This window comes from Etheostoma spectabile, unplaced genomic scaffold (assembly GCF_008692095.1).
Source record: "Etheostoma spectabile isolate EspeVRDwgs_2016 unplaced genomic scaffold, UIUC_Espe_1.0 scaffold00006996, whole genome shotgun sequence".
Taxonomy (NCBI): domain Eukaryota; kingdom Metazoa; phylum Chordata; class Actinopteri; order Perciformes; family Percidae; genus Etheostoma; species Etheostoma spectabile.
The window spans coordinates 13,683-26,058 of NW_022603442.1; the positions used below are offsets into that span (position 1 = coordinate 13,683).

Consider the following 12,376-nt stretch of genomic DNA (forward strand, 5'->3'; position numbering starts at 1 on the left):
TTATTAAAATGAAAATGCGACTATTAATACCGGCCTAATGAGACCCAGAGAGCATGCCGGGTATTCCGGTGAACGGCCATTTCTCCAAACTGTTAAACACGCCAAGAAAGCTTTATGCTTATGAATTATGATATACCCTAACTATTGCATCTCATTGTGAAAAAAACGCCTAAGTAATTATTATTATTGTTATTATAAAAGTAAAATAATTGCTGCGGTTTTTATTATTATTATTATTATTATTATTATTATTATTATAGATTTATTTTTATAATAATTTCCAAGGTATGACTCCAAGTTCTTTGTTATGCATTGTCGTGCATCAATGTCCTCTAAAATATAATGTAAACCAGTTAAAAGATTACAGCTTACTCCTAGAATGTTGTCATATTTTATTGTTAAAAATATTTTTTTTTGCTAAACTATTAATGATAGTGTGTTGTGTTTGTGGTTCATGTATGGGCTTATTGTAAAACACATTTCGCTTGAATGCAGCCTATTTACGAGGAAACGAGGCTAACTGACGTCGTATTACTAAAGATTCGGGATTATTAATTCTTCAACTTCAGAGGTATTTATGCCAAGGTAAGTCATGGGGAAATATCGAAACATCGAAACTTTACTCGGTTCTATTTCATTCTCCCAGAGTCATGCTGTAATAGACATTCTTGAATGCCCACGGGTAGAGAAACACAAGTCTTAAGATCTGATAACACCCCCACCAACCCCCCCCCCCCCCCCCCCCCCCCGACCTTCCCCTTCACTTCCAATCATTTACCATGAATTTATGCCAATAAACCATGGCGACATGTTATTTATTGAACCAACAAGCCACGAGAGGCCTTGAGCTCTGCAGTGATTTTAGTGCAGGAACGTCCCTGGAACATATAGGAAACATTAAAAAAACAAAAAAAACAATCCTGATGCCACTAATGGAATATTATGTAATCAAGTCCAATTATTTCGCCAAAAAAAATGACGTCGCTGAGTGACCTACTAGCGGGTTAATTAACGCACGCGGTCGGTCCACTGATGTGCGAAATGTTGAATATTCATCTTCATCCACAGAGAATCCAACTCATCTCTCAACTCACTTCAGCTGGTTGTACAGGTTATTAAATCAATATTAACATCCTGTATCCGAATCATAACTCTGGTCCAATCCATTCACTTTAATTACTCACTGAAGAAGAATGTGTTATTACTTAGGCTATACATTTTCAACCCAACATAATAAAGCACTGTAAGCCGATCATGATAATTATTATTAATATTAAATTGGCCTCTTTAAAGATGCAAGTCTTTGATGTATTTATGCTTGTATATAGCTTATGTCTATAGGCTGTAGGCATTGCATATACATGATTTTGATAAACAACTCTACACGGTGACTTTTGATTTTAGTTCACTACAGCTTTTCTCTTTTTTTCCACTTTTATATTTTATTTGTGTTGTTGCTCTAAAACAAGGACTGGGATTTGTTTGCACGTTGAAGTTAAGGATACCGTTGCCAGGTTACCGCCCTACCGGGCTGCATAATCTCGGGGTTTGATTATTAAATACAGCTTGTTATGATAATTTCATGAAGCAGAGCTTTGGCTGTGTTAGACTGTTTCTGCTGTGGGAGACAGTCGGGTTGCTTAGTGACGTGGGAGACGTCGGAAGGACTGATAAGACTCCCACATATTTCATAGGGGGTGGAGGGTGGGGGGGGGGGGAGATCGACACAGCATGGCATCGCGATATTTTCAGTGTCAATACTGTATCGATACACAGGCGCCAAGCATTGCTCTTTTATCAGAGAGAAAAAAAAAATCTTTTTAAATAAAACAGATGTTGATAAAGTTTCCGTTTGGGGATAACATTTGAAATTGGTAAAAATTCAAAGTAGGAAAAAAGGTAAGAAATAATGTATAACATATATATATCACAGAATATTGCAATATGTTTAAATCTCAATAATATCATATCGTGACATGAGTATCGTGATGTTACCGTCTCATGAGGCCTCTGGTGATCCCCCCCCCCAATATTTCATAGACAGTCCAGAAAATTATTTTTTTTAATATGTCTTTTGAAAAGCACCACTATTAAGAAATAAAAGGCCTATTTTCTTTCTGTTACGGGCCAGTGAGCTTTATTATTATTATTTATTATTATTATTACAGTTGTAATGATTAGGCTATGTAAGAAATGCGTATTCCCAGGATAGGGAGCACCAGTGTCCACCGTGCACGAGGTACTAATGGCCAGATATGCAAAGCATGTCGGGCCGGTGTGTGAAAATGCGCGCGATGGCCCAGAGAGACGCTCCTCGCGCTCCTTCGCCTGAAGACATGATTCATTCACCAGCTCTACTTTGACCACATAAGGCGGCACGAGCGGCCCCCACAGCGGGCGGGACCAGGGAAAGGTTCCGGGGGGCTGTGATTCCTCGTGATTGGTTGCTCTGCGTTGTGACTGACAGGTCCCATTCTCCGGCTCTCCACTAAGCTCCGGTTGTTGACACTCTCCAAAAGTCCGCACGGCTCTCACGGGTAACGGAGACGTTATTAGGCTCGTCCCGGGTCCATCTGTTCCCTCTGCTGTCCGTCTCCAGGACGGAGACAACCCGTCGCACGGAAACAACTTGCCTACCATCGTGGATTTCCTGTTGTTTTTTTCCCGACTCAGTGTGTTTTGAACTTTTCTTGCTCCCAGAAAGCTCGTGACGCCGTCTCTTTCCTCCCGTGGCTCTGCTCGGAGACCGAGAGAAATGGCAGAGAAGCGGCGGTCCCCGTGCGCGCTGAGCGTCAAGGCGCACGCATTTTCGGTGGAGGCGCTGATCGGAGCCGAGAAGAGACGCAGGAAGGCCGGGCAGGATGCCGTGTCCGCCGACCACGAGGACGGAACGGATGTCCCTGATCTAACCGGGAGCCCGGGGCCGCGAGCCGACAGAGCGTGCACCAGCGACCGGGCAGCGAGGCAGAGTGTGCAAGTGACGGATCCCGTAAGTAAATAACAGCAAAGAAATCCGGTGCAAGCCTAACAATAAAGACTACATTAAATTAGTTATACATTACAATAACTGCATATGGCAACATCACCCAATTATACTATCATACCCAATATAAAACTAAAATAATGTCCATGCATTAAACCTATAGGCTACTTCTTCATTATAAGCTATTACTGGTATTCAGCTGTTTATTTAATAGGCCATGCGCATTTGATACCCTAATACTATTTTAAGGATATTGCTTACATTTTTATTTTTTATTTTTAAACTGTATTTTTCCCATCAGGATCATATGCTCTCTTCTGCTTATTGCTGAGGAATATTTAGTAATAAGATCCAGATCATAAAGCAAAAACAATGCCAGGCTTTGGTCAGGTCCTCAGAGTGGAAATGGGTTATGATACCGGGCCCGGTCTAGTAAATATGAGTGGTGTGAGTGTGACTAATGGGAGACGCTTTATGAGTTGTGTTGCAATCATAAACACGCCAATTAGCAGCGTGTAAAGGCAGGGGAACGGCCGCGGGACGGATGCGAAGAGGTCTGCAGAGACCGGCCCTGACAAATGAGGATTTCAATCTGTTGCGCGTTTAAAAAACGCACTTGGCTGAGGATTTGTCTTGGTGTTAGTTTGGCTTGTTAGGCCCAAGTCTCGTGTCCATAAATCTCCCCCCACCTGGAGAGGCCCGCGTTATGGCGCAAATAACAACAGCGGGAGACACATAAACACTACTGTTATGGTGTCCTTTAATCATGTCCCCAATATGAAAACCGAATTAAACTCGTGAAAACCATTACGCACTTCCTACTGGAACTTAAGTTGGAGTTCAGCGGTGTGTAAAGACACATAAACTACAATATTCTATATTCCAGGCTTTCCGTGTGCCAGTATTCAAGAGGGAGTTTAATGGACTTAATCATAATCATAATACTATAAAGCATTTTAATCTTCTTGCAATACATAAAAAGGTTTTGACCTTTTTTCGTGGGCTGCTTTTTTATCATGGCTACAGTCTCTGTAATGGCACGATTTGAATGATGTGTAGCCTATTTAATATAATAATGTACTTAATAATAAGTCATATATTTGGACAAATGCAAAACGTGCGTTGTGCAGTTATAGTCTTGGTGATTATAATATTTCAGAGTTTGTGTGCTTTTAAAATGTAACGTAATGTAATGTTATGTTATGTTATGTTATGTAATGTAAATAAATGTAATGTAATGTAACGTTATGAAATGTAATTTAATGTAAAAATTTAACAAAATATCCTTTAAGTGGATTCATTCTTGGCTTAGATGGCTGTGTTATTCTTCTTCTTCTTCTCGCCTCCTCCCGGCGCAGCAGAGAGCGAGGACGCGCTGCTCGGGAGCCCGCAGCCCGCGGCCGGTCCGTGCACGGCGCCGGTAACCGCGAGCGGAGAGGAGACCCGCGTGGACCTGCAAGGATCAGACCTGTGGAAGCGGTTCCACGAGATTGGCACGGAAATGATCATTACCAAGGCTGGACGGTAGGCTAAGAGCCTGTATAATGGTTGGGAGGAAAACAACTTGTCTATAATAAAAATAAAACATGCATGCAAATATGTCATTTAGGCTAAAAGATTAAAGTCATAATAATCGAAAATTTGCTTCTAAAAAGAAGCTTTTGAATCCCATAATAAAAGAGATAATTTCAAGTTATCAAGATGACGGCCTAAAAAGCCTTGTTGGTTGTATTATTATTATTATTGTTATTATTATTAAGCGATAAAAAATATTCTTATTAGCCTGTAGCTGATCTGAAATCTCCAATGCAGATGATTTATGTGGTTTTCCTGGCAGGCGGATGTTTCCCGCTATGCGTGTGAAGATTTCGGGCTTGGACCCCCATCAGCAGTATTACGTTGCCATGGATATAATCCCCGTGGACAACAAACGATACAGGTAAACGCCCAGAGCGCGCGCGCACACACTCTCCAAAATTCATGAAAAAACGCGTGACCCCGTTAAATAATGATTCTGATGTGATACAGAAACTGTAGGCGTAAAAGTAGAAGTAGGCTACAGAAATGGCCACACGCATGCGCGTCAGTCTCAATTTAGACTCCATGCACAAGATAAAATGTTTCAATTGTGCAACTCTCGTTCTCGTCTCCACAAATGGCGCTTGGCACCGGGCTGTCACGGTGGTTTTGCCGTCCCTTTTGGGAGAAAAAGGCCTTTTGGATGCCTAACCTCTCCACCCTGGAAGGTCAAACCAACACGTGTCGTTATAATGCTGCAGAAAAAGTGCAGTCTTTGCACTGTAGTGATGTAGTGATGAGTGCCATCCCGATGGACATGTTACCGGGCCATATTGTGCAGGGGATTATGGAAACGTGGTGCTCACATCACGTGCACGCGCAGTAATGATCGCCATGGAAGTACGAGAGCGCGCCGCTTTTGATTCCACCCAAACGCGTAACAGCGGGTGACGAGCACCTTCAACCAGACGAGGAACTAATTAGTTGGCTTACTTAGTTGGGTTTACGCATGTGATTGCATAAAGAAAATAGTTTTAGGCCTGATTTAACTCTAAGTTAAAGTCTATGCTTTTTTTTAACCTCTTCATATCAAATGGAGTAGTTTGTGTTGTCCTCCCGGGTCAAAAACGGACATAAATTTGACATTTTCGTGCCTTTCTCAGACTTTCTTTTTAGTTTTCACTAACACCACCTACTACCACTAGTTTTACACCACTTTTTGGAATTCATGGTCAGAAAATTGTGGCAATTTGGTTAAAAAGAAACCCATATTTCAGATATAGATATTCATTTAAAGCGTTAAATTTGACCCGAGGACAACAGGAGGGTTAAATAATATAAGTATCAAAATGTGAGATCTAAATTAAATGATGATTCCAATTCTGATGGAATTATGATGACTGATTCAATCCTGTCATTTCAAAAGGTCTCCATATCACTGGGGATTATTGGGGGTCGTTGGTCTTATTTCTGGCGTTTTTCTTTCGTGAAATGGGGTGAATAGCAGTATAAGAAAGAAAAAAAAACTCGGGACATTGTGTTCATCTACCTCCCCATGTGTGCGTGTGTGAATTGTGAAGGTACGTGTACCACAGCTCCAAGTGGATGGTAGCGGGGAATGCGGACTCGCCTGTGCCGCCCAGAGTGTACATCCACCCGGACTCCCCGGCCTCTGGAGAGACGTGGATGCGTCAGGTGGTCAGCTTCGACAAACTCAAACTGACCAACAACGAACTGGACGACCAGGGACATGTAAGTTCCACAACGAAGACTTTATTTTTATTTTTTTAAGATTATTTTTTGGGGGCTTTTTCCTTTATTAGTGACAGTGGACAGACATTAAAAAAAGTAAGAAAAATGGCACGTATCTAAGGGCCGCAGCGGGGATTTGAACCCGAGTCGCTGCAGGTCTTTACCAACATGGTGCGAACGCTCTTACTAGGTGAGCTAGAGGTCACGACGCAACGAAAGTAATTTACATCTCGATTAATATAGGATTATCATCATTTTATATTTTGCTTTAACCCTTGTGTTGTACTTGGGTCAAACTGACTGGAGTCTTTTATATCAGAAATATGGATTTCTTTCAACCAAATTGACCAAAAATAACATGGATGATTCCATGTAACATTCTTCAGGTAAAATTAATGATTACTTACATTACATTTTTTGGTGTTTTATTTAATCTTATAGCATTTTAATAAATTTGTTAATGGTTTTAAAACAGTATCCGGACTAAACTTTGACATCTACCCATCTGAGATCCACTCAACATCCTCTGATCTCAACTATCAGTCAAAATAATTCATAATATCTGCCTTTTTAACAAAAAATAGATTCATAATTTGATATAAATGAGCTGTGTTGACCATGAATTCCAAGGATAAGTGTAAAACCTATTATTAAACCAGCTCAGGTTTTTAAAAAAGCGCCAAAAGCTGGAAAAAGTGACATAAACATTGGAAAAGCACAAACAATATATATATATTTTTTTATAATTTTGACCTGGAAGGAAAAGTTCATGGTTAACGGGAAGACAACACAAGGGTTAATATTTATTTTATTTTTTTGGGGGGGGGGGGGTAATTGTAATAGGTCTACTCTTCTAGTATCAGTTAAAACTGTATGGATAGATAGATAGATAGATATTGATCCCAATATAATGGGAAATTAGTGTTACAGCAGCAAAATCAGTACCACAGCACAGAATATAAATATAAATGAAATACTAGGATACAATATACGTACATACAATATACATGAAATAATAGTAGGATAAAATACAAGAACAAATATTTGAATATATACAAGTTCAGAATACAGAAATGTGCAACTGCTTAAATAGTATATTGTAAGTAAATTTGTAGATAAATCTATTGTGCAGTATTGTGGTGTCTCGGAGTCTTATCTAGCACCCAGTGATGACAAAATATACAGTAAATCACTGGAAATTAAATGTTAGTACCCATAATGCAATGCTTATTGCAGTAATGAACCGGACAATTATTAGAAAAATCTGGTATTTTACTGGGCAATTTGTGGTAAGTAACTGTAGAAGTTACAGCAAAGTTTAACAGTGTAGTTAGTAACATAGTTAGTAATCATTAATAAGTACATTTTTAATTGTTCTGCTGCACTTTGTAATAATAAGAAATAGGGCCTATGACTAAAAAAATTTTAAATACAAATTCTGCCATTGCAGGAACAATAACTCCCTCTCTTCTGATTGACATATTGTGGATGTTTATGCGTGCAGGTGCATGTGTCTATGCATTACTGTGTCCAGGTGTTCATTAACTATTATGTTTATGGCTGTGGATGACGTGTAGTTGCTGTTATATTTTTTCCCCCTGCCCGTTCAGATCATTCTGCACTCCATGCACAAGTACCAGCCGCGGGTCCATGTGATCCGTAAGGAGTGTGGAGAGGAGCTATCCCCAGTGAGAGCCATCCCCGCCGGGGAAGGCACCCGCACCTTCGGCTTCCCCGAGACTGTGTTCACCACCGTCACGGCGTATCAGAATCAACAGGTAGCACGGCCGACCTCCGCACAACCACGGCCTCTTAAAACCAAAGCCACTGGAAAAGATAACGTGTCCACGGAACCACATTTCCAGCATGCAAGCGCTTCACTGACTGCCCTGTTGCATATGGATATTCTTGTTTAGTTTTGTACAACAAGCAATGACTGATTGAAACCAATTTCTTCAGGATGCACTAGAGAACGATAGACAGAACAAGACTAAGAAGTAAAAAAGTCAAGAAACTATTTTAGTTTCTGTGTCTTTACAATTTCATGTTTTGCACCTGGGTCTGGTCTGCATTCTAAAGGCAATGTGTTATGTGTGAGTGTGAGTGTATGTGTGTGTGTTTTGCAAAACAGAGAGAGAGAGAGAGAGAGAGAGAGAGAGAGAGAGAGAGAGAGAGTGACAAAGGTCCTGCGGTTTTCCTTGGGAGTGTTTTACCAGTTCCACCAAGGAAATGCTTATTGGACTGATTTTTAAAACACGACGGTTCTATTCACTTAACTTGATTTTCAAAGTACTTTTCTACATGGCTTGAGCGTCTCATGTTTTCTGAATTTTTGCCCAAAATTTCAAAGCCAACTTCTTCAATAGGTAAAAGCTGTTGGAGTTTATTTCTGGATTATTTTATTTTTTTGCACTGGACCAGTCGATGTGAGCGTTGAAGTACTGCAGGATGCTAGCTGGGGTTAGCTGGCCCGCGGCGCATGATGGCTGAAGTCAGAACATGGTGGCGATGCCTATAAAAGTCCCGTTGGATGCGGGTCACAGAGTTGGGCGTTAAACACCACCCACAGCCTGGGCTGGCAGCCCCACCGACATTAACTAACATACACACACACACACACATTTCCACACAGCTATGTGCAAAGGAAACACACATGCGTTCCCACACATGTTCAACTCACACAAGCAGCAAACCATGCACATTCATGTATTTATTCAGAGATCTGATTAAAATATTACACACAAAGGCAATTATTTGGGCTGGAAATGAACTTCCATCACACGGTATGTTATCAGCGACTTTCTACTAACACATTTTGGGGAAATAACGAGTGTCTTATTTTACTTTTCAGATTACAAGGCTGAAAATTGACAGAAACCCATTCGCCAAAGGCTTCAGAGACTCTGGCAGAAACCGGTGAGTTCAATTCCAACACAGATATTTTCACATTATCTAGTGCATTAGGGGTAATGTGGGGATGCATGACGCATCATATTCTGGCTTGGATGTGGTTTTCGTCGCAGCTATTTCAGTCGGATTTTATGGGGAGCAAAGCTTTGTATTTATTTATTTATTTTCTAATGGAAAATGTGCAACCGCCTCCCATTAAATCTGTTTCTAAACGGCAGACGAGAAATCGACTAAACCGAACAGACGTGGCACATAACGGCGATGCATTTTCGTTTTAAATGTGCTAACTTTAAAGGCACATTAATCCCCGCAACTGCATAGTTACAGGCCCATGCTCTGAGAGGGAAACTCTAACCTCGGCTGCAAACCTAAATGGAGCGTCAGATTCCAGTCGGCCTGGAGAACATAAACATCAACAGCCAATAATAAAAAAGTGTCCTGCAGAAAATCTGTATAAACACATTTCTAAATATATATAAACACAGCATTAAAACAACACAGCAGTTAAACATCCAACGGTCTCCAAACAGCCACTCCCCCGAGGCCTCACAGAAATCATTAGAGAGGAGGGGAGAGAAAGGGGGAGAGCGGGAGACAGAAGGAGAAGGGAACGTGTGAGACAGAAGATTTGAGAGGGAGGAAGGTAGAAAACAGCAAACTGGATAACCCTGACGGCTGACCCTATTAAAAGTTAAACTCAGGAAGGCCGATAAAAAAAAAATCCCCTTAAATATTACAGGAAGAGTTAGGCAGTTGCTAAATAAACTCCGGCTCTGATTGGCTGCTTCGGAGCACCCAGAACCGCTCCGGGCAGCTTGTCTAAATTATCACCGTGGCTACAACCCCGCGGGGGGAAGACTTTTATCCTCACGCTAACGAGGGGGTAACAGAGCACTCGCATTACCCCGCCACAGCAACCCTCTGCCCCACCTAGAGGAGGAGGGAGATTGGGGTTGGGGGTTGGGGGGTGGGGGGGGGGGGGGGTAGGAAGGGGAGTCCCACCTCATAAATCCCTGCTGCGGCTTCCTGCTCCTTCGTCCTGATTCGCCCGTAAAAAGCCGTGTGAAAGCAATTACCGCCGAGCACCCGGCTGGCAGCAGCCAATGGCAACGTGGCGTTTATGCCCCTCATTACCTGAGGTCTCCATGGAGATGGCAAGAGAGGCCCCACGGGCGACTAAAATGGCCGCCAGGTGGTTTTGGCGTAATGCGAGGCAGGCCGGGAGAGAGAGAGAGAGAGCGGCTGCAGCTGCATCAGGGACGGAAGAAAATGCAAGTCAAGGCAGGGTGGGGGATTTTTCAGTGTGTTAACGTAAATGTGTGTTTCACAGGATGGGTCTGGAGGCTCTGGTTGAGTCTTACGCGTTCTGGCGTCCGTCTCTAAGGACACTCACATTTGAGGACATCCCTGGCATTACCAAGCAAGGTAAGGGTTAACTACCTGGAGTTTTCCTGGATACTGAGCAATGAGTCAAGTCATCCAACCTTTTACCAAACAGAGGTTTGCCGAAAAATCACAATACTTTAAAAAAAAAAACTTTTTCGAAAATATTTTATTGGAAATATACAATCCAATACTTCCAGTCACAGATACAATTTATAAAAAAAAAATATATAATGCATTATTTATATGCATATATGCATATGGACACAGGCACATCTACACACATAAAAAAAAAAAAAAAATCTTAAAGAAAAAAACACTCTACACAAGAATGTAGGAGAAAATATTAAATCGGAGTACCGTGTAACAACAACAATGACAGACCCCCCCACCCACGCCCCCACTCAGCTCCCCACAACCAACACACATATTACTGCTTATTCATGCAAAACATAGGAATAACAAAAACAGGCACACATTCAATTGGGTCTTTTTTTTTGCTTTTGATAGAAACATAATCAGACGTTATTGTCAGGGATGTCCAACATTTGATCTCCTGATACTGATAACAACACCTCAAGAGTACTGATACAATACCTATGTTGTAAGTTTTCAAAACATATACCTCATTGTGTTACTCATTGGAATCATTTATGTAGGGAAGCAATGAACCCTGGGTAGTGCATCCCTAGTAACAAGGCCATCATATATGTGGATTTAGGTTGACTTTTCTGTTTTTCTGGCTCTGTTTCTGTAGGGATCCCAGGAGTTCATGGTGGGATCGGACCATCGTCCCACCTGCTCTCCGCGTCCCCGTGCTCCTCACCGTTCCAGGTCTGCCCCCTCAGCCCGCCTGACTACACCTGCAGCCGGCCCACACACCCTCTCCATCGCTACAGCAACCCCCCGGAGCCGTTCCCCTCTCCCAGAGGTCCGTCGGCGTATGAAGGCGAAGGTTCTGTTCTCTGCCTCTCCCCGCGTCTCAGTTTGGCTACCCCGCGCCGCAGGGTTACGCCGGGCTCCGCCTCCACACGCCGCCCTACAGCCTGTACGGTTACACGTTCCCTCCCTCGCCGCGCCTCGCGGCCAGCCCCGATAAAATGGCCGCCGCTGCCACTGCCAATCACCAGAGTCCCTTCCTGGGCTCGTCTCCCAGTGGGACTCTCACGGACAGTCTGGGCGTACTCAGTGGAGGACAGCAGGGCTTCTTGTTTGACTCCCGGACTTTAGGACTGGCGGGTAGCCAGCCGGGAGGCGGGGCCTCACAGGTCACTGCCCACATGGGCTGAATGGGACTCCAGACATCTAGGTTGTCACGGAAAAACGAAACTGGTTCAGAACTTTGTACGAATTAATCATCCACGTGCTGAAAAGCATCAGGCTGAGTTGAATACAGAGGAGTGACAGATCAAGCCGTGCCTCTGTGAGCATAACAAGCTTGTCAAAGCTCTTTAACTAAAGGGAATATTTTTTTTGTTCTTATCTCAAAAGCATGTTCTCTAGGACACGCACATGCAGCTGCAGCGGTCACTAAAGGGAGAAACTACCTGCGGCTTTGGATAAGGAGTCCAAACGATGTAACCAGCGACTAAACTGGAACTGAACGTGGACTGGGCAGAATCTGGGCCGGCCCAGGGACTCAAAGCGAGCACTTCAACCCCTGGCAGGAGGTCCTGAAGCAGTAACTGTTCTACCCACACAGCATTCTGCATCGCCTCCTTGATCTTGCCTACTTTGGATGGAGTTCCGAACGCTACTTTGAACTTGTTTTTATAGGATACATTGACTCAATTCCTTTCGTCAATTCTTTGTAATCACATGTCTGGCGAT

At 42.7% G+C, this 12,376-nt stretch overlaps 1 protein-coding gene across 1 annotated transcript; it reads left to right on the plus strand.

Moving 5' to 3' along the window:
* Positions 1–2,392: 2,392 nt before the first annotated feature.
* Positions 2,393–11,875, plus strand: LOC116678335 (T-box transcription factor TBX18-like). The gene is given in 10 exon segments (XM_032508282.1): positions 2,393–2,951; positions 2,954–2,989; positions 4,342–4,507; positions 4,821–4,922; positions 6,082–6,253; positions 7,864–8,031; positions 9,105–9,169; positions 10,494–10,588; positions 11,304–11,498; positions 11,501–11,875. Coding segments are annotated over 10 exon segments (1,530 nt in total). The 5' UTR covers positions 2,393–2,755; the 3' UTR covers positions 11,836–11,875.
* The last annotated feature ends 501 nt before the right edge of the window (positions 11,876–12,376 follow it).